The following is a 26,707-nucleotide window of genomic DNA, read 5'->3' as shown; positions in this document are numbered from 1 at the left end:
AAATAAAAACAAATTAAGAAAACTGAAAAGGAAAGCAGATTATGCAATTTCTATACTTGGAAATTTGTATATATGTACAGTTAATGTGTTTGATTTTATATTGTCAGAGCAAGACAAGAGAAAACAATTTTTTTTTCTTGGAATTGTAATTATTTTTCTTATTCTACCCCTTTGGTTTCAATACTTATGTTTAAAAAAGATTAAATTGTGGACTGTAGCGTTCTTTTTATATGGAGTCATTTTTTATTTAATATTAAACTATTTACACAAAATGCTTTTTGTGTTGATTCCTGTTTATTATTGGATGTGATCATGATAATAGAATACTCTTAGGCTTCATATTGTGCTGCATCACTGGTTTTAAAGTCGAAGCTCAGTTATCTACATGTATAATATTTCTGTAACAACTTAGAAAAAAAACAGTTCCTAATTAATTTTACACGGCACAGCTTTTCTACACTTTGCAGTAATTAATTAAAACATTTAAGGCAATTCATTTTAGACTGCAGTTTTTACAACATTTATGGTATTTGGTTTTTGGTGGTGGTGCAACTTTTCTAGTGTTTACAGTAAAATCCCTCATCTAGCCTGCTGTTTTTTATTTTTATTTTGTCTTCAAGGAGAAGCTGCCAGTCCACTTAGGGGTTCAAACCTGAAAAGAAAGAAAAAATTAAAACCAGCATAGCGGCCACTAAATTTAAATATTTCTGTTATGGACCACTGAGAAAAAAAATATTTAGGGCAAAACTCGCTGAACTTTGATAGAACACCACTAATGTATATAGTAATTTACTGTTTTCCTGTGCAGGATGTGACGTCACATGGCGGTTAGGCTCTGGTTAAGGTGCCGCTATGACGCTATCAAGAGAGCGGATGTAGACCACGCCCTTCCGCGGACCGCCGCTAGAGGGCGCTGTTTGTACCGGAGCGAGCCGAGCAGCAGCTTCACTGCCCTTCCTGCAGCATCTCACCTTCAACCGGCCACACGAACCTCCGCCGACGCCCCTGAAGGAGAGCAACGGGAGACATCGCGGACAAAACAGCGCCCACAAACACAGGAGGAAGCGCGCAACACCCGGCCTCGCTGCTTTAAATTCGCCTGTTTCGCCATTTGACACCTAATTTCAGCCTGTCCGCCTCACTGCGACACAGAAACCCCGACCAGCTGCGCATAATTACATTTTCTCATCTTGTCAGGACTAAACTTCTCCGTCCACCTCGAAAGAAGAAGAAACCAGACATCTCTGCAGCTCTCCTTTAATCACATTTTAACAGTCAGGTCGGGCCTTTCTGATTGCCTCCAGCATCAGCAGCATCTTCTTCCTCAGCATCCTCCTCCTCCTCCTTGAATCTGCGCAATGGCCGATACTCCAGCGGAGTGCAATATAAAAGTGCTCTGTCGCTTTCGCCCCCTCAACCAGTCGGAGATCGTACGTGGAGACCTGTTTTTACCCAAATTTCAAGCAGACGACACTGTCATCGTCGGGGTAAGTGAAGGGGGGCGCTTTGTTTTGCACCCCCCTCCCTCCTTCATCAATAAAACATTAGCTCGACCCATCTGTTTGGGACATGTCACACCCTAAACCTGGTTTCTCTGGCATGATGAAGCTTAAATATTTTGTGAAAATGCGCGCATTCATTTGCCTCCTGCATCAGCTGATCTGTAAGCTCGTGCACGAGGCTTACAGGCCCATCATGAAAAAAAAAAGTGGATTTTACACATGATGGAGCTTGGTGGTCATTTAAAACAAACGTCTGAATAAAAGTTAAATATTTGGCATCCAAAAATAATCTAGAGGCGCATTTAATCCACTCTGGATGAATTTCAATCAAAATAACATGAGCACTGCCAAAGTATTTTTAGTACACAATACAAGAACGCACTTATTTTCTATTATGGTAGTATTAAAACCTATTCTGGTGCTACAGAGAATCTGTGTCTAAATGTTAGTAATGGAGACAGAAATGTTAGATAATACGGATTTATAAACTGACTTTTCAGACACAGTTTAAAACATCTTTGTAAGAATTCAATCCAAACCAAAGATAAATGCTCTGTGACTAATGAGTAATCCTGGATTTTATTTCATGTTTTACAATCAGATTAACTACTGTCATATACTAAATAGTTTTGTATAACACTACCAGACATTTCAGGCTTCATGTTCAAAATGAAAACATGGCAAATTTGACTAATAATAGAATCTTCAGAAATATATTTTTTTACATTTATTTTAAGCTTGCAGCTTTGTTTATTCTGCATAAAATGATATAACAGTTGTTAAGAAACAGATCACAACCATCAGTTATTTGAAGATGTAGTGGTTTGTTATTTAGCAGTTCGATAGTGAAGTATCTGAATTGCTTCTTAGCTCGATTAAAGAATAGCAAAGTTGTTTATTCGTGTCAGAAAAAAATTTACTAATCCAAATCTCATTATGGTAAATGAGACCAAACAATGTATCATATGTCAATTTATTCACCTGCTGTGAAAGCAAGAAGCTGAAAAATAACATTTTCATCTTATGTGTGCAGCTGGTTGTCCAATCTTGATTCAAGTTTTATAAATGATTCATAAAAACATTTAATTAGAATACAAGGCCAAATGTGTGCGGGCTAGTTGGTTCAGATGGTCTTTAAATGTAGCATGCATGAGGAAACCGTCTGTAGTGATGGTGCAGACATCATCTCCTGACCTTCCTCCTCCCTCTGAGCATCAGCACAGTCAGAAACTGATCTCTCTAATTGCCTGCAGAGAAGATCAATAATCATTCAGATAGCTCACATTACTTCCTGACCTGGTTTCTCTCATCTCTGGTTCCATCAGTCTGTCTTCCTTTATGGTTTGAATACTCTTTTCTTGTCTTGTGATGTTTTCCCTCTCAGTCTTTCCATGTTTCCTTCATCATGTTTTGTTGAATTCCTGTTTCATCCTTGTCTCCTATCTCTCTTTCTCATTCTGGGATGGAGCATCTCTCCCAGATAAATCACTCTGGCATGGGGGCGGCCTGCAGATGAGTCAATTTGCTAATGACAATTACTCCATCTCATTTACTGGCAGCTGACGTTATCATCACGCAGGCAGGACATTCAGGAGTGACTGTAGCGATGCTTGCATGACCGCATGCTTACCTGTACAGACCTGCTTTAAAATAATCATATCCCATTATTATTATTTATGGTTCAATTTGCATTTAACCTAAAATAAGTTATATATTTCAGGGTTATTGTTTCACTTCAAGGTTACCTTAAACACACAATTTTGTGTTAGTATAAAAATAACATTTGCAGTTTGTTTTTCACAGCTCTTGCTCAGAACAATTCTTGTTAACTCTTGCCCAATAAAACAAACACCACCCTTAGGAACACAAACAGTGTTTGAATTTATAATTTAATAATGGTTCAGAATTTTGAGGTGTGTATCTACAATTAAATGTCATGTCAATCAAAAAGTTTAAATTTTAGCTGTCAAAGTTAATGACTGCTTGTGTGGCCGACTTCTTAAACACAACAAAGTGTTGCCTTTTTACCTGAGTTTAAGCTTTTGAGTGCAATATTAAAAAAAAAAAAAAAAAAAAAAAAAATATATATATATATATATATATATATGTATATTTTTTTTAAATAAACTGCATGAACTGCTAAACAAACTTTAGTCATGCATGTAAAATCTGCCTATGCTAACCGTTTAGCTTTAAACGTATTTACTGTAATGAAGTCTTAGCAGAAAATGTGTAAAGTTACCAAATTTTGTAATGTATTTCTGATTTGAGCAAACTTTAGTGAAAGAACAGTTAGTCTGTAAAGCTTGATCATATTTACACCTTCAATCATTTCATACAGGCCACTTTATAGCACCTTACTGGATACAAAGATATTAACAAAAAGTCAGGATCTTTTTTCAAACTTTTCTCACATATGATTTATTGTTAGTCATAAAAATAGAGTATAATGTACTTTAATAGCCTTGGTCAGGTACCTGAGGTTGATAGTTCCCCAATGAAATATGTATACAGAGCTCTGATTGGCTGTAATAAAATAAATAAATAAACCCAATGCACCATTTTTCTCTGCCTGCTAAAGTTATCTTTTTATTTTGCGTACTTTTTAAAAGAAACATTATTGATTTGTTTTTACTTATATCATCATTTGATTTTCTTTAGAAGAACGCTATTCAAATTATGTCTTTTGTTCAAATATCATGTCATAATTAATGCAAAAAGCCGCCTGTAGTAAACTGACCACAGACATTCATTAACAAATGAACACTGTGAAGTTAAAGTGCTGGTTAATTTGTTTTTTGTTATTTGTACTCAGCAAGCACCCCTTCGTACTTGTGTGCTTACCACGTAGTTTGTGTCCTTGTCCAGGGTTAAGGTTAGGAGTATAGGGATATTTATAGAGGTATGCCAGGGATAGGTTTTATATGTTAAAATTAGAGGCTATAGAGTCAGGGCTATAGGGATGTGGTAAACATCAACCTATAGAAGGTATTAATAACATTACTGTACCATAAATCATCAACAATGGAGCAGCTTTCAAGGTGGGAACAAAGTTGAGTTACAGACAGGAAGTGGGCATGAAGAGACATGTCTCTGAGTTTGTACTCTTGAAAGTATTTGTGTTTACTGACCAAATCTGCAAAAGTACAAAGTGGTCAAAGTAAAAATAAATTCCAAACAACAAGGTTATCGACAGACAAATTGGATGCCTAAAGTTTTAACCAACCGACAACCAAACAAACCAAACCCAGCCAACTAACTAAACCATCAAACCAAACCAACCAACTAAACAACTAACCAAACAACCAACTAGACAACTAATCAAACAACCAACAAACCATCCAACCAACCAATTAATCAACTAACCAAACAACCAACCAGACAACTAATCAAACAGCCAACAAACCATCCAACCAACCAATTAATCAACTAACCAATCAACCAAACAACTAATCAAACAACCAACAAACCAAACCCACCAACTAATCAAATAACCAACCAAACAACCAACCAGACAACCAACCAAACAGCCAACATACCAAACCAAACAACAGAACAACTAATCAGACAACCAACCAATCAACCAACTACCGGTAACCAACTAATCTATCAACCAATCAACAGAACAACTAACCAACTTATCTACCAACAAACCAACCAATCAATCAACCAAATGAACAACTAATCAGATAACCAACAAACCAAACAACCAATCAACCAACCAAATCAGACAATCAACAAAACAAAACAAACCAACTAACTAATCAAACAACCAACTGAAAAACTAATCAAACAAATAAACCAAACCAAACCTATCAATTAACTAAACAACCAACCAGTCAACAGACAAACAAATAAATAAAAACATATTCCACGTGCTGTTTAATTCAGCCAAAATTGCATAAACCTTTAGATACTTTTTAATTGCTAGACCAAGAAGAGCTGTGATCTTTTGTTTATGGCTCATAACAAAGATAATGAAAAATTATTTGTAAACATTATAAAAATGTAATTTTCACTTGTTAATTTATTTTGTCAATTTGTGCGCATCCTTTCTTTTCTTTTTATTCATTCAACCTTTATTTATAAAGGTTAATCCTATTGAGCCTCGGGGACTCATTTACAAGTGAGACCGGATTTTAACAAAGAGTGATGACAACACAAAGACAATAACAGACAATCATAAAGGTCTCAGGTCTCTCTTGTAAATGAGTCCCCGAGGCTCAGTGGGATTAACTTGTATAAATAAAGGTTGAATTAATGATAAAAAGGTCATAATTGAGAAGACACTTATTGCACTGTATAATTCTTCAATTTGGGTTTCAGAGAGTCTGAGTAGACCACACTGTTGCACACTTCAGTAAGTAATAATAATGTTTACCAAAGGGGATGACAGAAATTAGTGAATTTAGATGAGTACATTTGTTGTGCTGTGACATGCTGTAAATATGAGTCATTGTCAAGCAGCGGATGATTTAATGAGTCGAGGATTACATCATTGGGCTAACATCATTTCCCAAATTCCACACTGACGGGCATTTGTTTAGAATATTCATTATTTTGCATTTTTTCACAGATTGTAACGGAGCTGATTAGAATTAGTTGCTGATTATCGTGATTTCAATTCCCTCGATGTAAAAAGTGCACATTTTAAATACAATTTTATCATTTTTGTTTACGATTGTCACAGGGTAAGCCGTTTGCGTTCGATCGCGTGTTTCCAACCAACACCACCCAGGAGCAAGTTTACAACACCTGCGCCAAGCAAATCGTGAAGGGTACGTTTAAAAAGATCAACGAGTATAAATATTATGGAGCGTATGTAAAGATTCTTGGTTCTTTTGTTTATTTTTTGCTCACAGATGTGCTCAGTGGGTACAATGGCACCATCTTTGCATATGGACAAACCTCCTCTGGGAAGACTCACACCATGGAGGTACAACTTTCAAAACATAGACACAAAGATTAGTTTTTGTCTATTTTTAGAATTTTATAGAAAAATACTTAATGTTGGCAGTTTGGCTGCTACAGTCTGAAAGTGTTAACATTTGTTATGTTGGGGCCAAAACAAATTCTTGTTTTTGTTGTTATAATGGCTCCTAATGTCTTTTAATTTAAAACATATTTGATGTAATGATAGGAGCATTATTGCATGAGGTATTGATATGAAACTTTTATGTTACAAACTTATCTGTGTTAATCTGTTGCAGGGTAAACTGCACGACCCTCACCAGATGGGCATCATTCCTCGCATCGCTGAAGATATTTTCAACCACATCTTTGCCATGGATGAAAACCTTGAATTCCACATCAAGGTGCATAATATGACAAATTATATGACAGAAGTCTTGTTTTGTATATTTTACTTTTCATATATGGGCTTTATTTGGACATTTTTGATTTCATATTTAAAAATAGTTTTATCCCATTTACTGTATGTATCTTCAGACTTATTTGCTTTAAATACAAAAAGTAAAAATGTTAATGTTTCTTCTACAAAATTTCATTAATTCTTTTTCTTATATCATTTGTTTCTTTTGTCTAACAGGTTTCTTACTTTGAAATCTACATGGACAAAATCCGTGACCTCTTGGATGGTTAGTGTTAAACAAACTTTAAGCCAAAACAGTAATTTGCTCGCACTTTCCCCACCACATTTTTGTACATTTTACGATTTTTTAATCAATTCTAAAATGCCAGCTCATTTACAAAATATTGATATTTTTATGTTTTTTTCTGTGTTTTAGTGACAAAGACCAACTTGTCTGTCCATGAGGATAAGAACAGAGTGCCATTTGTTAAGGTTTGTTATTAATTTGTTGTCGTTTTGGATGAACCGTGGGCTGAAATCTGTCAGACATATTATCAGACCCATTTTTCTCTCCTCTCCTCAGGGATGCACCGAGCGCTTTGTCTCCAGCCCTGATGAAGTTATGGATGTGATCGATGAGGGCAAGGCTAACCGCCATGTTGCTGTGACCAGTGAGTTCTGTGCTGGACTTTAGATTCAGCAAACACTAGAAATTAAAACAGAAAATGGGATGTTTATTATCTTTTTGATCACTTCCCCACAGTTATGTGTATTTAAATATTATCACATTATTCCAGCCTAAAACACAGTTTGTGATTAAATAAGACAACACTACATGTTTACAAGAACTAAACCAATATAATTAATAAAAATAAATGAAAGCTGTGTCCTCAGTGACGGAGTTGTTATAAAACTTAAAGAAGCAAAACATTAGCTAAAAGTTAAAGGAGAAAAACACTAGGTAAAAGTAAAATTAATCCAAGTTTAGCTTAAAGCTAAAAGTAACAAAAGGCTAGTTGAAAGATAAATGTGACAAGTCTTGCTAAAGCAATCAAAACAGTAATTAGAAGTTAAAAGGTAGCAGTAGGCTAACTAAAAGTCAAAAGTATCAAAAGTATAATTAAAAATAGAAAAAGGCTACCTAGAAATAAGTAGTAGCTGAAGGTTAATTAAAAGCTAAATATAGCAAATGCCAGCTAAAAGCCAAAAGTATCAAAAGGCTATAATATAAAGCTATAAATGGCAAAAGGCTAGCTAAAAGCCAAAAATAGAAAAAAAACTAAAAGCCAAAAATAGCAAAAGGCTAGCTAAAAGCAAGAGGCTACGGTAGCTAAAAGCTAAAAGTAGCAAGAGGCTAGCTAAAAGCTACAAGTAGCACATGGCAAGCTACAAGCCAAAAGAAGCAAAAGACTAGCATAAAGCTAAAAGGCACAAAAGGCTAGCTAAAAAAAGCTAAAAGTAGCAAAAGCCTTGCTAAACACTAAAAGTTGCAACAGGTTAACTAAAAGCTAAAAATAGTGCATGGTTAGCTAGAAGCCAAAAGAAGCAAAAGGCTAAAAGTAGCACAGAGCTAGCATAAAACTAAATGACACAAAAGGTTAGCTAAAAGCTAAAAGTTTGCAAAAGGCTAGCTAAAAGTCAGATGTAACAAAAAGCTAGTTTAAAGATTTTGAAAATTATAAACATTACAAAAATGAAAAGTCATAGCACACATCTCCTGAATGGGCTGAATATTTAGATTTATGAACTGGTTTAAAAAGCAAATTAAGTAAATAAATAAAAGGAAAACCATAGTGCAGTGCTAAAATAATAATCATACCAAGAATAAAAACAAACTTTAGTACTGGTGGTGACAATTTGGATCATAATAAACACAACTTTAATCCTGTGATTATGCTCATTTAAGCAAATATTTTTCTGTTCAAATGTGTCTTATATTTGTGCCAGATGTGACCCGCTTTGGTTTCGCTGAACACATTTTAACAACAAATTTTATATGGCAGCAGAAGATTCTTTAAAAACCCAAAAAAAATTTCCTCTGAGAGCTGTTCCCTTCCAAACAAGTATAATAAATTAATTCATTTCTTGTAGCTTTCTTGTGACCCTTGTGCCAACGTGCAACAATAAAATCAAAGGCAGACCAGACCAAAGAAAGCGTTAGATCAGACGAGCTTTGGGATTCAGTGGTGCCGCACTGTCATAAATCTTAACTTATAAAGAGACCTATTTATCTAGAGTTTCTCAGCTCTGTGTCTACTTGTCTTCTTTCCTTTTGTATTTTGATTTTGGCCTTTTTCTTTAGCAAAGTGATTGATTTTCACTCTCTGTAGTTGTCAGAAAAAGCTCCTGCTCGGAAACTTTTTGCTCACAAATCCCAGCAGATAAAAGAAACTGACTCTGAAAGGGGCTGCTTGAACTAGAAACATGTTAAATGTCCCACAGTTTTTACACCCATAGGAACTCCACTGAAGCCTGTTGTTGCATTCAGTCTGAAAGTAGTTTGATATAAATGATCTAGTCTTATTTAACATATTGAACTGGAATGAAATGTTGATCTTTAGAGGTTTTCTTACAGTTTGAACATCAACATTTGCTTCTCACAGACGGTCTTCACTTCACAAAGTTCTTAATGAGGATTTCTTAAACTTAAATGGTAATATCATGCATCAACCTGAGTCAGAACCAAAAATAAGTTGAAAACACTGTTTGTGAAAATAGATTTTTTTTAAAGGGAGTAGAGTCCATAATAAAATTTGAAGACCAGCAACAGAAAACCTGATCAGAACTTTTATTTAGTTATTCTCAAGCAACATTTTGTTCACTCAGAGCTATACACAAACATATAGAAACTTGTTTATTTACAATTTAAGTGAACTGGTGGGTGTAAAGTTTGTACTTTGTTTTTACTCCCAAATAAAATTCTACAAAAAGCTCATGTAAGTTTGATAAAACTGAAAAATATTTCTCATTGATAGTAAAATATGTGTCTGACTCATTATCAAGCAGCAGCTTTTGCTCGGTTTAAGCATGAAGTCTTTTTGCAAAGTTATTATAAATATTTATTTTATCTTTATGTTGCATCACGTTTAATACGGTATGCGTTGGAAATCTGTAAGCGCTTCAACATAATGGTACAGAAATTAAAAAGATGCGTTTAAAAAAAAAAATAATATGAAGATCAGATTATCTATAAAACAAATTAGATAGGATGCTTCCTCTATAAAAAATAAAGTATTCTGCTCTAATTTAGAATAGAATAATACAATTGAAAAACATATTTTGACTTTCTTTCTAACAACTCGTCCAAGAAAGCTGATGGTGTGTAGATGGCTGGCAGTAGTTCAGATATGCTGAAAGCTGCATTCCGTAGCAGAACAGCATTACAGTATTTGTTTTCCAGTTGATGGCTGCTGACTCACCGTTCTGCAGAGCTGTGTGCTGATAACGGCCTAATGGAGCTACAGTGAGCAGACGCTGAGCTGATGCCCTCAGATATCATCCGCTGAGAGGCCCGACCGTTCCCTCCTGCAGGAGGCTCCATTAGCAGATTAATTTAGTGGAGTGTTGCTTATCCTCTACATGCTGTGAAATGGTCCGTCCCTTGACTGTAACATCGGCTTCTTTAGTCTAACAAGTGCAGAACATTTAAAATGACTAGACGTGAATAAGCTACTCATGGTGTGTTTTCTTCTTCTTCTTCTGGCTTTTCCCTCTTCAGGGGTCACCACAGCGAATACTCCTCCTCTATATCACTCTGTCCTCTGCGTCCTCTGTCCTCACTCCAACTACCTCCATGTTCTCTCTAACTGCATCCATATATCTCCTCTTTGTCTTTTTCCTGGCAGCTGCATTTCTTACATTCTTCTACCAGTATACCCGCTGTCCCTCCTTTGGACATGTCCAAACCATCTCAGTCTGACCTCTCTAACTTTATCTCCCAGTTGTTCAACCTGTGCTGTACCTCTGATGATCTAATTCCTAATCTTATCCATCCTTGTCACTCCTAAAGAGAACCTCAACATCTTCATTTCTACCACATCCAGTTCTTTCTTCATCTTTTTGTCAGTGCCACTGTCTCCAGTCCATACAACATGGCTGGTCTCACCACTGTCTTGTAAACTTTTCCTTTGACCTTTTCTGCTACTGTTTTGTCACAAATCACTCCTGAAACTTTTCTCCATCCACTCCATCCTGCCTGGACTCTCATTTTCACTTTATTACCACATTCCCCATTTTCTTGGACAGTGGACCCCAAGTACTTGAAGTCCTGCACCTTTGTGACCTCTTCTCCTTGTAGCCTCGCTGTTCCACCAGCCTCCCTCTCATTCACACACATGGACTCTGTCTTACTACGGCTGACTTTCATTCCTCTTTTTTCAAGTGCATACCTCCACCTCTCCAAGTTCTCATCTACCTGTTTCCTGTTCTCACCACAGATCACGTCATCTACAAACTTCATAGAGCTTTTTTTTTTTCATTTTCATTTTCAAGCATGAGGATTCCTGCCTGACCTCATCTTGGTCCATCTGCAGAGCAAACAAGAAGGGGCTCAGAGCTGATCCTTGATGCACTCCCACCTCCACCTTGAAGTTATCTGTCACTCCACCCAATCTCCCATACAACTCTTTGTACACCCTCTGCTTTGCCTTAGCTACTTCCCTCTTTGCTCTACGTTGCATCTCCTTATACTCCTGTCTCCTCTCTTTAGTCCTCTCACTGGCATATTTCTTCTTGGCTAACCTCTTTCTTCTTTCTTTGAATAGCTTCTTGCACTTCACTATTCCACCACCAGGTTTCCTTGTCTTTTCTCTGTCCAGATGACACACCAAGTACCTTCCTACCTGTCTCTCTAATTACTGTTGCTGTAGTAGCCCAGTCATCTGAAAGCTCTTTCTTACCACACAGAAACTTTACCAGCTCCTCTCTGAACTCCTCACAACATTCTTCCTTCCTCAGCTTCAACCATTTGGTCTTCTTCTCTGATTTTAATCTTGTTCTCTTTTTCACAACAGTCATTTTACACACAACCATCCGATGCTGTCTGGCCATGCTCTCCCTTATCACAACCTTACAGTCCCAAATTTCCCTCAGGTTTCCTCTTCTACACAGAATGTACTATTAATCAACCTGCATACTTCTGTCTCCATTCTTAAAGGTCACTCTATGTTCCTCCCTCTTTTGGAAATATGTGTTGACTACAGCTATTTCCATTTTCTTGACAAAATCTACCAACATCTGTCTTTCCTGGTTTCTTTCCTTGATACCAAACCCATCACTTCCTCATCCCCTCTGTTTCCTTCACCAACATGTTTTTTCAGGTCTGCTCTGATCACCACTCTCTCCTCCCCGGGATTACTCTCTATCACTCATCCAACCTGTGGATCATAACCACTGACAACATTTAGCATTAGCCCTTCTACTTCCACCTTCAGGCACATCACCCTATCTGACACTCTTTTCACCTCTACTACTTTCTTTGCCAACTCCTCCTTCAGGACCACCCCAACTCCATTTCTCTTTGTATCCACACCATTAAAACGCCTTGTATCTGTGACTTTCCTTCCCTCAATTGATTACGGTGACATTATTTACATGAACGCTCCTACAAGAACCTTGCAGATGTTGGATGCTGTCTATCATGGTGCACTAAGATTCATAACTGGTTGTGATTATCGTACCCACCACTGCACCCTGTATTCACTGGTTAACTGGACATCATTAACTTCACACAGACTCTCTCACTGGTACATTTTAATCTTTAAATCACTTCTTGGTCTGTTGCTTTCATACATCTCCTCCTACATGTCTCTGCGTGAGTGCAGCTACGGAGTGCACTCTCAGGACATTATTACCTGCAGTGTTCCCTCAATGAGGACTGAACTAGGCAAAAGGGCCTTCTCCTATTCCGCTCCTGTTTCCTGGAATATCTTACAAAAAGATTTGAAGCTCTCGACCTTGACCTCTCTAAGTGTCTTTAAGAATCTGTTGGACACCTGGCAGGGACCAATGCAGACATGTTCCTGTTGTTAGTTTTCTACATTTGTTTTGGAATCTAGCTGTTTTTTGTTTTGTTACCTTTTCCTTTTAGCCATCCTATTTGTTAAAAAAAAAAAAAAAAACCTGTAGTATGCTTTTTTTATAACTGTTTATTGTTGTTGCTGTTGTCCATTGTTGTCATCTTTCTTTGTTGAAACCAGGTCTCACTTGTAAATGAGTCCTCGAGGCTCAATGGGATTTACCTGTATAAATAAAGGTTGATTGATGGTAAAACAGTTTAAACCCTGCTTCAATGCTGGGAGCCTTGCTGCCCTTCCACTTGGTCTCTTGGACACATAAAACATCTACCTTCCTTCTCTGCATCATGTCATCCAACTCTTTACCTTTGCCTGTCATTATTCTCACATTTAGAGTTGCCACAATCAGTCCTACATTCTTGACTTTCCTCTATTCTCTCTGTCTCTTGACACGTCTCCTCATGGTCTTCGACTAACATTAGTACAATTTCCACCAGCATCCTGTTTGTCAACAGCACCGGTGGCAGTTGTTAACCCGGGCCTCGACCGATACAGTATGGTGCCACTTAGATGAACTTGCATATTAGTTTTGGTAAAAGTGTTTTACGTTGGATGCCCTTCCTGACACAATCCTCACCTTTTATCCAAGTTTGGGAGCGGCACAAGAGATGCACTGAAGCCACTCATGGTGTGTGAGGTGTTAAAATAAAAGTTACCTGACCCAATCTGAGCCTGAGCTGTGTGAAATCTCTGAACAATCTGTCAGCAGAAAAATTGCAGTGTCAGTAATGCAGGCGCTAAAATTAGATCAGGACAAAGAGTCATGCACTGTACGACAAAAATCTGTACTTTTCATTGAACTCTGAACTTTTTAGAAATAAGACGAGTTCTAAATATAAACTTAAACTTACGCAAATATTTTCATTGGTGACGAGAAGCATTTTAAATTGGAATTTATGATTTTATGACCAAACCTTTCATAGATTCCAAATGCAAAGTTATTGTTTATTTTATTGTATTCATAGGTGTGTTTTAGCACAGAGGTGGCTTTTAAGAAAGATGCTGATGAATGTCTTTTCTGAGATTTTATTGAACTACGTATCAACTCAGTTCTGTGTTTTAAGAACAAAGTAAAGCATCATAGACTGGATTCATTTATTAATCTTTCTTAATTTATGTTTACAAAAATAGGTTGGTCTGAATCTACCCACTTTAAAAACATCTTGTATCATATCTCTAGTTTATTATTCAGTTTTCAACTTTTCAACTGTTATTTATTTTTGTTGGATTTGTCTGTATTTTTCACGTCTTAAGGATAATTCACATATTTCAAAAATATTTATTCGCATCTCTAATGTTGGAATGCCATTTACTAAGTCTGACATTTTCAGATCAAAGTGTCAGTCTTATTCTATAATTTATATTAGAATGAGTTCTGAGATGAGAGTGTTGTTCGTGTTTCTGTGCAGACATGAATGAGCACAGCTCTCGCAGCCACAGCATCTTCCTGATCAACATCAAACAGGAACACGTGGAGACGGAGCAGAAACTGTGTGGGAAACTCTACCTGGTGGATCTGGCTGGCAGCGAGAAGGTATGAGTCCCTCAGTCAGTTACATTTCAGCAGGTGGATGCGGAATGATTTAATTGATTTGTCCTGAATACAGGTCAGCAAGACCGGAGCTGCAGGTTCTGTCCTGGATGAGGCTAAAAACATCAACAAGTCTCTTTCTGCTCTTGGAAATGTGATTTCTGCCTTGGCTGAAGGAACGGTAAGTCTTGTTCATTCTTTTGGCTTTTAGGTTTCTATTTCTAAATGGTTTTTCTTTGTTTGTTTTTGTTAAGAATATGTTTAAAAGTGAGGTTTATTCATTATCCATTGGTTTATGAGTGGTAAAATGATCAAACCTCCTTAAAATGTTTACATTTCAAGATGAATTTATTGTTGAATGATGGATTATTCTACATCATTTTATTTAACGATTATGTTCATTACTTCTATCTCTCACATCCAACTCTTGGTTTTCTGCTTCAGTTTTATTTTGTGTAGTATATTTCAGTCAGCTCGACAGATCTGACTGAAATATATTAAACTAACCAGATTTGTTGGCTACAGCACAATCTGACACTGTTTTTTTCATTCAACTGTTTTTTTAGACAGGTTAATCCCAATGAGCCTCTGAGACTCATTTACAAGAGAGACCTGACATTACAGGAAAAAAAAAAATCATTCAACCTTTATTATTTATTTATTTATTTATTTAATATGCCACTTTTGTTCCAGGCTTTGGATCCAATTTTCAAATATTTAGAACAGGGGTCTGCAACCTGCGGCTCTGGGGCCACAAGTGGCTCTTTAGTCCCTAATATGTGGCTCTAAGAAGCTTTGACCAAAACGTACAGGAAATGTAATTGTTCTGGTTTTCATACCCACAACAAAAAAGGCTAGTTTTGGCTGCTCTTTATTTATTTATTTTTTGTCAATTTTCTGCAAATGTTTGAGCGACTACTGTTTTTTGCTTTATTACTTGAAAGTGGGATACTTAATTTCTCCTCACATAAAATGCCACGTAGGCCTGCAGAGTTCAGTGTTTTCATTTTCATCTAAAGGTAAATGGACTGTACTTGTATAGCATCTTTCTATTTTATCGAGATACTCAAAGCACTTTACAACACAATATGTGCCCTCATTTACCCATTCATACAGCACTTTACTAGATCTGTATACAAAGAATAATCAGTGCTTTATCATATTCATACACCGATGGGACACCCAATGAGGGGTTCAGTGTCTTGCCCAGGGACACTTCAGCATGCTTGTGGAATCGAACCCCCAACTCTTGCATTGGAGGACGACTGCTCTAACCACTCAGCCAAACTAGTAGAAACTAAAGTGTTTTGACTCCTTTACACCAGTTATTTTTTTGTCCAAAAATGAAAAATTATCAATAAATGTTGAAATTTATTATTGATTACTAGTTTTCAAATGTCACCCCCACTGGCCAGATAAACCCCCTCCAACTACCTCAAAGTGGCCCATGGGCCACCAGTTGATCATCACAGTTGTTGCTGGTTTCGTGGCTCCGGGCTCTGTTTTATTTAATGAGTGAAGGGCCAGAAATGGCTCTTTGATAAAAAATAAAAATAAATAAAAAAAAGGCTGCAGACCCCTGATTTAGAACATAACAATTTTATACAATAAAACAATACAATACAACTTTATTTATAAAGCACTTTAAAAACAACACCATTGGCCAAAGTGCTGTGTGCTAACACATACAAGCAAGTATAAAACACTATAAAATCAACTGAAACTGTAAAAGTAATGAACTGTTAAAATAAAAAAAGTAAAAGAAAATACAACAGTAAAACCAATATTTCAAGCTGAGTTAAAAGCCAAAGAGAGAAAAAAAATGGGTTTATGTTTATAATTTGCTGATAAATCTCCAAGCATTTAAGGAAAACAAGATAATTTTTTTTTGTTTATTTTGTTATTTTTTCTTCATTATTTTTCATTTTTCCCCCTAACTTTCCTCTCTTGTCTGATCTTCTGTGTCTTGCAGAAATCTCATGTTCCGTACCGTGATAGCAAAATGACCCGCATCCTGCAGGACTCCCTCGGTGGGAACTGTCGCACCACCATGTTCATCTGCTGCTCCCCCTCCAGCTACAACGAGGGAGAGACCAAATCCACTCTGATGTTTGGGCAGCGGTACGTCATGGATTGAGTCAATGAAGCTTTGGATCTCCGTAACAATACATTTTGCACAAAGCAATAAAATATGTTTAGAAATCATTACGCTGGGAAAAATGTACCATTGTGAATTTATTGTATCTTTTATGTACAACTTATTTTTGCACTGTGTGCATTCTTCCTCTAAAATTAGGGCATTGAACTATTTTTAACATGACCTAGAATCCAAAAAGTTCACATAAAGATTTTCATTATACTGCATTTCATTATTATTATTATTGTTGTTGTTGTTTATTGTTGTTGTTGTTTTCAGAAAGTAATGCTCTTTGGTGCACTGGTATATAAACTAGTCTGGCATCATTTTTTGCATTAAAGACCCTTTTAAAAGTTTTTTTCCTCCTCACCCCTAAATGCCTTTCAGTAGAACTGTTAACACTAAACTTTGGCAGCAGTAATTTATTTACAATGAATTAATATTTTGACACCCTCCCATCTTTCTTTGCTTTTTTCCGTCACAGTGCCAAGACCATCAGGAACACCGCCTCCATCAACCTGGAGCTGACAGCGGAGCAGTGGAAGAAGAAGTACGAGAAGGAGAAGGAGAAGAACAAGACTATGAAGGACACCATTCAGAAGCTGGAGGCTGAGCTCAACCGCTGGAGAAATGGTGAGCTTCAACATGTTACCTTCTTCTGACTGAACCTTTAACTTGTTTTCACAGCTTCTTTGGTTTGGACTTGGCAGCCAAAATAGGAAGAGTCTCATCTATTTGTACACCCGCTTATATTTTTCTGCTTTTTACTCCTCTCAGGAGAGGACGTGCCTGAGACAGAACAGACCACGGCGAACATAGTGACCTGTTTGGAGTCGGTGGAGGAGCGCCCCATCTTGGACAACGATACCTCCTCCATTGTGGTCCGCATTTCAGAAGAGGAGCGGAAGAAGTACGAGGAGGAGATCCGCAAGCTCTACAAGCAGCTGGATGACAAGGTGAAAACACACAAACTGCTCATTATTGTCAATATGTTTCTGTACCTCCTCCTATATTTCATGTTTTTTTAACATCCTTCTTACTATTTTAACACATAATAGATTTATAAATGGGACATCATTATAGTTAAGTATTGGGGCTTTACATTTATAATATTGTGTTATTGCAGGATGATGAGATCAACCTGCAGTGCCAGCTGGTGGAGAAACTGAAGCAGCAGATGCTGGACCAGGACGAGGTGAGAAAAAAACACACGTTCAGAAACAAATTGTATCAGAAAACATTTTCTGAACTTGGTTTTAAAAATCAAGCTTTTTCTTCTGTTTTCATCCTCTTACCTATCTTTTTTCTTTTTCGTTCTCCTCCTTCTTCCAGCTCCTGGCTTCCTCCAGGGGAGACGGGGACAAGGTCCAGGCTGAGCTCGGCAGGCTCCAGGTGGAGAGCGACTGTGCCAAGGCTGAGGTGAAGGAGGTGCTCCAGGCTTTAGAGGAACTGGCCATAAATTATGACCAGAAGAGCCAGGAGGTGGAGGAGAAGGGTCTGCAGAACCAGCTGCTGGCTGACCAACTGGCCCAGAAAATGGTACATTTCAGGGTTGACGTTTTGGATGGACTGAGACAGAGGAGGGGAAACAAAATAAGACAGGAAGTAGAACAGGAGGATTCTTTGGGCTGCATGTTGCAGCAGGGACAAACATATATCAGAAATTTATCAAAAATCAAGGTGGACATTTTGCACAAGTCATCCTTATTCAAAACGCTGAATCTAAAATCACTGACTTTATGTTTTATGACTATTAAAAAAATACTTATATTTTCTCTTAATGAAACAGTCTCAGACTGAGACTCTGATGCTTTTTGCGTCTTATTTCTCTGTTTATCAGGCGAGTCTGATGGAGCTGGAGGCAGAGCTGTCTCGTATGCAGGAAGTGAGCGGTCAGCAGAGGAAACGCATCGCTGACGTCCTCAACGGGTTGATGAGGGACCTCAGCGAGTTCAGCTCCATCGTGGGGAACGGGGAGATAAAGCTGGTGAGATAGAGGTTTTATTCTGAGAAAATAAAGGTGCATCAAACATGACAGACTTCATGCTGTGTCTTCTAGTTCTGTCTGGGACTCATTATGAATGATGATGGTGATGATGATTCTGGGTTGGATAATGTTGCAAATTAATTTTCTCCACTCTACAGCCAGTGGAGATCAGTGGTGCGATCGAGGAGGAGTTCACCGTCGCTCGTCTCTACATCAGTAAGATCAAGTCGGAGGTGAAGAGCATGGTGAAGCGTTGTCGCCAGCTGGAGAACATGCAGCTGGAGTGCCACCGCAAGATGGAGGAGACCGGGAGGGAGCTGTCCTCCTGCCACCTCCTCATCTCTCAGGTGAGAGAGATTTACAGGGAATGAGGCAGGGCCGGCCCAAGGCATAAGCAAACTAAGCGGTTGCTTAGGGCCCCGGGGCCACTAGAGGGTCCCCTAAATGGACTTGAATTATTGTTTGGTTTTTTTTGTCACGATTTCTATATGATTCTATTTAATATTTTAAGTTCAGCGTTTGCAAATTTTTGCATTCATTTACATAGTTTTAATAACTATTTATTCAGCTTTAAATTGTTTTTTTTTTTTAAACCATTTTACGTGGTTTCAAGTAATTGTTCATTTACATTATTTAAGTATTTCCTTGATATTTAGTTTTGTCTGTTTTTGCACAATTTAATTTATTTTTATGCATCTAAGTTATTTTATGTGTTTGTTGTTGGTCTTGCATTGCAAATGATTTTGAACATTTAGTGTTGCAGTTCTTTGGAACCAAAGAGAAAACACCAGATGACACTTTGCTGTAAAATACATTGCATGCATACTGGTGTTTCTTTTTCTTTTGTAGAGTTGCAATGCATTTATGTTAGGTGGGTGAATGGTCTGATCATCTGACTGTTGATTGCAGTAGTCCACATTATTAGCAGAAATAGAGGGCCCCAAACCAAATTTCGCTGCGGGCCTCATGGAGGCTTGAGCCAGCACTGGAATGGGGTATAAGTAGAAATGGATAGCAGCTAAAGAGGAAGTGGACTACAGTATACAAAAAAGAGATCAAAGAAAGAAAATGTGAAAAGTCAAGTTAAAAGATTTTTGGTTGTGGGTTTCTCTGTTCGTGCAGCACGAGGCTAAGATTCGCTCTCTGACTGAGTACACGCAGAGCGTGGAGCAGAAGAAGAGGCAGCTGGAGGAGAGCCACGACTCCCTGAGCGAAGAACTGGCCAAACTGCAAGATCATGGTAGCATGCATACCGCTCAATTATTTATTTGTAAAAATAATGATCTGTGACAAAACTATTCAAGCTGCTGTGCAGTTTGTCCCTGACCGTTGTCTTTCATTTCATTCTGCCAGACAACTCTGTGCTGGAGGAGAAGGATGGAGAGAAGGGTGAGACAGAGGATGGAAGCATGAAGGTAACATTATTAAAAGTTTCCTCAGATTGCATGCAGATCAGACTTATTTTGGTTGTTTCCTTGTTCATTTATTATTTACGATTTTTATGCATAGATAGAAACATCAAAGTGATCTGTTTGCATTTTTAAAGTTTCTGCCTCTGTCAGCATCTTTTTAATACATTCACTCTTGTCACTTCCAGAAATCTCTTCGTCAGCAGGGGGAGTCTCAGCGCCTCCATCATAAGCAGCTTGCCCGCCTGCGGGATGAGATCAATGAGAAGCAGAGGATCATCGATGAGCTCACTGAGTCTGTCGTCACCTTTGTTGTTTTTTTCCACATGAAATACTTAAATGTGGTGTTTTCTTATGAGTAGTTTATTGTTATTTCTTTAATTTATGAGTTCCTTCCTTTCTCTTTTGTATGTGTTGTTTCCTCCAGTCGTAACTCCAAGCTGGAGCTGGAGCTGGTTCAGCTGCGTTCTGACTTTGAACGCCTGAAGAGTCAGGACAGCACCAAGAGCGAGCGCCTGGAGGAGCTCTCGTAAGTGTTGCTTTTTTCTCAGATTAGATCCTTCAGCTTGAATTCAAATTCTGAACGTCGAACAGTTGGTGTGATAAGTAAAGAAGAGTAGTTTGTTGACAGTTTTATGCTTAATTTGCCTTAAATGGGACAGAGTTGATCATTTTCAGTTCATTTTCTTTTAAGTTCCGACAGAAGGAACTAAGAACGACATAAAGAGAGTGAAACGTTCTGCAGAAAAACACATTTACCTTTTCATAATGCTACTTTTGTTTGTTAGATTCCTGCATGAGCGCCATGAGCAGACCAAACAGGACTTGAAGGGTCTGGAGGAGACTGTGGTGAGTAACATAAAGACGACTGTCCCTCCATATCACCCAGAGCTGACTGCTCTGATCTCCTGTCCATCTGTCTGTCTTTCAGGCCCGCGAACTCCAGACCCTCCACAACCTGCGCAAGCTGTTCGTTCAAGACCTCACGTCGCGGGTTAAAAAAGTAAAGTTTTTTTTTTTTATTTAAAAAAATGGCATGAATACTTTGGTCATACTTATAAATAAATAGCAGCAGCATCCTCAATCTTTCTCATCCCTTTTATATTTTGATAGCTAAAAAAATGAAACGATACAAACATATAAATATATATAATTTCTTTCATTTGTTTATTTATTTTTCTTCTTTATCATTTCCTCAGAGTTCCGAAATGGAACCTGATGATAGCGGGGGGTCTTGCACCCAGAAGCAGAAGATTTCCTTTCTTGAGAATAACCTGGACCAACTTACAAAGGTTCACAAACAGGTGAGTAGCCCACAGACAATGAGAGCGACTTTATACAAGTCATTTTCTGCCTCAATGCTGAATGAATGCTGGAATGTGTTGAATAAGCTGAAATTTAGTAGCTAAAGCTAAGTACATTAGTCTAATAACAAGCTCAAAAGAGCAAAACCTAAGCTTAAAGTACCTCAAGCCTAAAAGCTGAAAATATCAACAGAGTAGCTAAAACTAGCAAAAGGCTAGCTAAAATTAATGTTATGAATGTTTATTGTTGTGTGCACCTCATTTGTGTTCTTTCTTTAAAACGAGACTCTTGTAAATTAATCCTCATTACGCAATGAGACTAACATGTATAAATAAATGTTGTATGAAAAAAAAGTCAAAAGTAGCATGAGACAAATAAAATCAAAACACTGAAGAAGATTCCAAAGAAAACAGTGTTTTTGAAGGAATTGGAGAGATCTTTAAAGTATTTCTAAGAGAAAAATGTTTGCAAACAAAGTTGGATATTTTAAAAGTATACAAAAATATTTTAAACAGAATTCTGGCTAATGGCTAAAATAGTACAAAGTATGATGAATTAGTTCAAAACCTACAAAAAATATGAAAACAATAGTGTTCCTTAGATAACTTTTACTTTTTTGCATTTTATAATGAATATGAATGTTTCTGTGTTGTGTCCTTTGGTGATTTTTGTTGTGAATTTAGCCTTTAACCATGTTTGCATGTCCTAAATGCTTCTTCTCCTCGCCTTCTTGCAGCTGGTTCGTGACAATGCAGATCTGCGTTGTGAGCTTCCAAAGCTGGAGAAACGTCTTCGGTCTACTGCTGAGAGAGTTAAGGCCCTGGAGACTGCACTGAGGGACGCCAAAGAAGGCGCCATGATGGACCGCCGCCGTTATCAGCAGGAGGTTGATCGCATCAAAGATGCCATGAGGGCCAAGAATGCTCTGAGGCGTCCCCATGCAGCTCAAATTGGTACTGCACTGAATCCAACCAATCATGCCATATTATTATAACCACTAACACATGCAATATATATATATTTTTTAAACAGCACAATAAGTGGAATTAATTGAGGACCAAGGAAATATATTTTTTTTAAAAATGGCATATTAATTTGCAACATATTTTCAACAATTTACTTTTTTATCTTTTATAACTGAGTGATAACCCAATTTTATCACAACTGTGCTTCACCCTTAATCACTTTATCACCCTGACAGCTAAACCAGTGAGACCAAAACAGCTTCCTGTTTGCTCTCCTACCAATCCATTCTACTCCTACATCTGTGCTACTGAATATGCCAACGCCTACAGCAATGCACTTTTCCAGAACGGCACACAGAAGAGCTCCTCCAGCATCAACTGCAGCCCCAACTCCGTCCAGAGCAACACGTGAGTCCACATCTTTCCTGCAGTTTTTATTGTGTGTTAAAACAGCTTGTTTGTGGTCATGTAAAGAGTTATTCATAATCACACTGGATTTGAACCTACAGATGTTTGAGCTTTGAAATGACGAGGTTTCTCAGTAACGTCTCTTTTTTTTTGTTTGGTCTTTGACAGAGTTTCTACAGCACTGGGCTACAGAGCAGGCAGATATAACGGAGACACACTGGAGTCCTTCCCACTCAACATTGACAATGGTACACCAATAAAACAACATCTGAATGCATCTTTTCTATAATGATATCTAATAGTTCCGATCCTGATAGTTACTGTACGTTTGAATAAACTCTTGTTTTGGTTCCAACAGGTAACAGCAACAGTGAAACCAGAGACATAAACGATAACAGGTGAGGATGTAAGGCGGTGTCCATTTGCAGTGAAAAGTGGTCAAGTTAATGAGTTAAATGAGCTGACTGTGTTTTTATTTTGTCTCTGCGTTGACAGGAGTGACGTTCATTGTGGCAGCGAGGTGGATGATTCAAACAGACAATACATCATTCAGCAGGAAACTGCTGCAAGTTAATATGAAGGTAAATACACAAACACACACTTGCACACATTTCTGTGACTCGTAACTTCCAAAATTTTACAGCCAAATCTCACCCTCATTTTACATTAATAGATGGCAAACCAAAGAAAGGCTGACTCATAAAATGTCATTTGAAAGATGTCTTACATCAATAAGCAAAATGTTTCCAGTTCATAGGCAGAGAAGTTCACACACATTACTTGAAAAATGCAACCCACAGAGATATTAAACAATAACAGTTACAGATTGCAACACACTCTTCCAGCCTCAACCAAGAATTTACACAAGTTTTCTGAGTGAAGAAACAGTACAGTAGTTCCTCGTTTATAGTGGGGGGTCCGTATCCTGAAGCCCCGCGATAAGTGAAAAACCGTTTTAAACCCTTCCCACACTCTTGCAATATTCTAAACAATGTTTCTAAACTCTAAACGCTCTAAAAGAGCACAGAACGTCACGATTTCAGCTCCCTGCCTCCTCTGCTCTTTGCAACCTGCAAACAGTCTCGGCCACGCCCACTTCTTCACTCTGCACAGAGAACAGCTGATCAGCTGCAGCAGGAAGTTTATCCTGCAGCTGTGGGCTGCACAAAGATGCAGCAGGTGCTAAATAATTTAAAATAATTTATTTTAAATAAAAATTCCATGCTGACTGTGCGGCTCATCCATCAATCAGCCAATTGTGTGTCATGTCCAATCTTATTTTGAAAAACCGCGGTAGAGTCTGCGAAAAACAAACCGCAAAGTCGCGAGGGACTACTGTATTCTTATGCTTTGTGATTCATTTGTCCCTTCTTGGTCATCGTTGAAATAATCTAATTTGACGTGGCTGAAGGCAGGAACTCAGTCCTGTGGTGTCCACAGATGTGAGAGGATAAAAAAAAAGACTAAATCTCTTTACATGTCACGAGTCTGATCAGCTATGTGCAGCTTTTTGAATGTTACAAACATTCACCGCTAAATATCCCAGACTTTCTATATTGTTGCATGACAGTGGATGTATGTAAAATCAATCATTATTTAAATTCTATATTTATGGGTTCATCTAGCATTTATTAATGTAAGTCTTCTATGGAAAACCACATGTATTTTTGAGTTTTAAATTATTTTTATTTTATTTTATAAGTTGTGAAAACATGTTTTTTTTTTAAACATAGCTTATAATTGAATGTATTTTAAAATGAGAAATTAATGAGAAAGACAATTTATTTCATGTTGTTTTCCAACTTATGAAACCACAAACTACTGTAGTTTTACCTAAGGCTTTTATATATATTAAAACATAAAAATAGTTGTTAGACACAGTCACAGACACTTTGATTCAGGATCTTGCTTTTATAAATGATGACTTTTCCATTGTCTCTTTGCAGAACACGACCAAACACTGTACCCCTCCAAGGACCCCCTCTTTCTTTCCATTCTGCATGCAGCCCTCGCCACCACCCCTCCCACTGCATCACCAATGAAGATTAAGCTGAAGATCTGTAGCCCTGTAGTCTTCTAACTAGATGAAGCCCCTCCTGTTGCTATGTTGGCCACTCTTTCCCTCAGTTTTGGGGTTCAGTCCCTTCTAGTTCAAAGTATTTAAAAAGTCTCAGTTTTAATTAAATAACTGAACATCCACTCAGATTGCACATTGATCTCAGCCAATCAGATGGTCACCAGACAGAACTGATTACCCCCTGAGGCAGTTGAACTGAAACCGGGCTGACCTCGTTCCTGATCGCTCTCTGAACTCACACATTGTAAATATCAGTGCCGTACACTCCAGTAGATTTTTGACCAGCAACTCTTTGTCTGAATGCACAGCTTCCTCCGTCCCCTTGCACAGATTTTCCAGCAGGTTTAACGTGGGTGTAGGCAGTCACAATCCTTTTTCTCTGTCGTAAGTAAAGAGTGCAAACAGTACCACCAGCTTGTAAGAGAAGCCCCACTCTCTCTGTGCATGTTGCTCTGTGGGTAAAGCCTTCAAATCTCTGCATGTGTCCTGAGTTTGGTCTGCAGCTAGTATGCTGTAAGTAAAGTTGAACTGATTCAGCAGAAACAAGAGAGAGAGCTAGTTCCCCTTAATCAAAACCTTCATTTAAGCACTGTATCAGTTATATTTTAGAGTAAAGTTCAGTGCACATCAGAAAACAACACATCATTAAATGTGATGTTATAAGTGATGTAACTGTAACCCAGCTCAGAACTGCAGTTGCTTTGATGCTGTAATGTTGCAGCTGGATGATGCCCTGCATCTCTTACACACACTCAATGATTCTGTTTTTTTTTTTTGTTTGTTTGTTTTTTTGTCAAGCCTTAACTTGAAATAATTTCTTACAATCAAATGATCATGCTCTGTCCTTTGCAGATATTTGTAATTTCTACCTCTGGAACAGCTTGGTGTTAATGGATATTATCCTCTCAAATACCAAACCCTAGAAGTTCTACAGATAGATTCAGAGGATCAGTAGCTGTAGATGCCTGTGGTAGATTTAAATGCTTTAATTATAGCTGAACTTGTATCTCCTGAAGATTTATTCTTGCACATTGTCATTTGTCACTGTATCCAATCAGAGATTGGCTTTAAAGGTGCTTGTAAAAATAGCTTCATTAAGCAGATGTCCTTTAAAAAGAAATGGCATTTGTCAGTTTATCATGGTCAAAATGTAAAGTTATGTTATTTGCATGTATGTTGCCTGTCTAGATTTCTACAGGAGAAAAGTACAATTTTGTTTTATGACAACAGGGATGTCATTTAGTGGTACTGTGCTTTTAAGAGTTCAGTGTGTCTGTGGGTGTTTCCCCAGCTGAGCAGTCACCAGTCTGGGACACTTGAAGGAAAGTTTGCATGTGCTGGTATTCCTCTAGAAAAAATCCTGACCAGCCAATCAGGATAGAGGAAAGCAGCCTTTCATAAGTTGGTAAGAAAGACTGTGTGCGCAGTGAAACAAATGTCCCTGCATGCTTACTGTCAGGGGTCAAAAGAGTTCATGGTGAGTTCAAGTACTTTGAAATGTTCGCGCTTCATCAAAATTCATCCACATCGACTCTGACTCCCTTGTTTATCATCTGTCCCAATTTATTTGCTGACATCTTATATTTACACCTTAAAACATATTCCATTAGTAAATATCAGCAGTTGTCTAATGTTTCATCTTTCACATTTCAAAATGACGCAAGACATTGCTGGTTGAAGTAAACAAGCATCACTAATAAATTATTAAATTTTAGCATATTGACACCACAAAAGTACTTTTTTATTCATTTATTACTTATTTTTTTGTTTGTTTTATAGCAATTATGATGAACGTGGCATTAGATGTTTAGAAAGTATGAATGCTTTTTTTTTCTACACAGGTTCATTATTCATAATAACACCATCCGGCCTAATGCACTTACTGGCATTTACAACATCTCAGGGCTTAACGTTCAAAATCAAAGCAAACGTATCATCTCCATTGTTTTCCTCCTAAACTATGTGATTGCTGATGAACAATCAGATTAAAGTGTCCTCCTT

At 37.7% G+C, this 26,707-nt stretch overlaps 1 protein-coding gene across 1 annotated transcript; it reads left to right on the top strand.

Annotated features, from left to right (window-relative positions):
* The first annotated feature begins 890 nt into the window (after window positions 1-890).
* Window positions 891-25,973, top strand: kif5aa (kinesin family member 5A, a). The gene is made up of 29 exons (XM_037684943.1): window positions 891-1,487; window positions 6,193-6,280; window positions 6,365-6,438; window positions 6,713-6,817; window positions 7,051-7,099; window positions 7,250-7,305; window positions 7,397-7,484; window positions 14,297-14,421; window positions 14,495-14,599; window positions 16,391-16,539; window positions 17,040-17,188; window positions 17,333-17,511; window positions 17,682-17,750; window positions 17,888-18,094; window positions 18,396-18,542; window positions 18,701-18,889; window positions 19,665-19,782; window positions 19,896-19,957; window positions 20,140-20,246; window positions 20,379-20,480; window positions 20,740-20,800; window positions 20,883-20,954; window positions 21,151-21,255; window positions 21,993-22,209; window positions 22,458-22,629; window positions 22,798-22,877; window positions 22,988-23,027; window positions 23,125-23,210; window positions 24,576-25,973. The coding sequence occupies exons 1-28, from the start codon at window positions 1,359-1,361 to the stop codon at window positions 23,201-23,203; spliced, it is 3,123 nt and encodes a 1,040-aa protein (XP_037540871.1). The 5' UTR covers window positions 891-1,358; the 3' UTR covers window positions 23,204-23,210; window positions 24,576-25,973.
* Window positions 25,974-26,707: the final 734 nt, after the last annotated feature.

This window comes from Nematolebias whitei, chromosome 11 (genome assembly GCF_014905685.2).
Source record: "Nematolebias whitei isolate Nwh7 chromosome 11, NemWhi1, whole genome shotgun sequence".
Taxonomy (NCBI): Eukaryota; Metazoa; Chordata; class Actinopteri; order Cyprinodontiformes; family Rivulidae; genus Nematolebias; species Nematolebias whitei.
The sequence above is the reverse complement of the archived record's forward strand: the minus strand, read 5'-3'. Positions and strand labels throughout refer to the sequence as shown.

What these genes read in the sequence shown, in the direction of transcription:
- kif5aa (XM_037684943.1), top strand. Translation starts at nt 1,359, where the DNA reads ATGGCCGATACTCCAGCGGAGTGCAATATAAAAGTGCTCTGTCGCTTT. An exon ending in CTGCCTTGGCTGAAGGAACG is followed by an intron (nt 14,600 to 16,390) that starts GTAAGTCTTGTT and finishes TGTGTCTTGCAG; the next exon opens with AAATCTCATGTTCCGTACCG. An exon ending in ACAAGCAGCTGGATGACAAG is followed by an intron (nt 17,512 to 17,681) that starts GTGAAAACACAC and finishes GTGTTATTGCAG; the next exon opens with GATGATGAGATCAACCTGCA.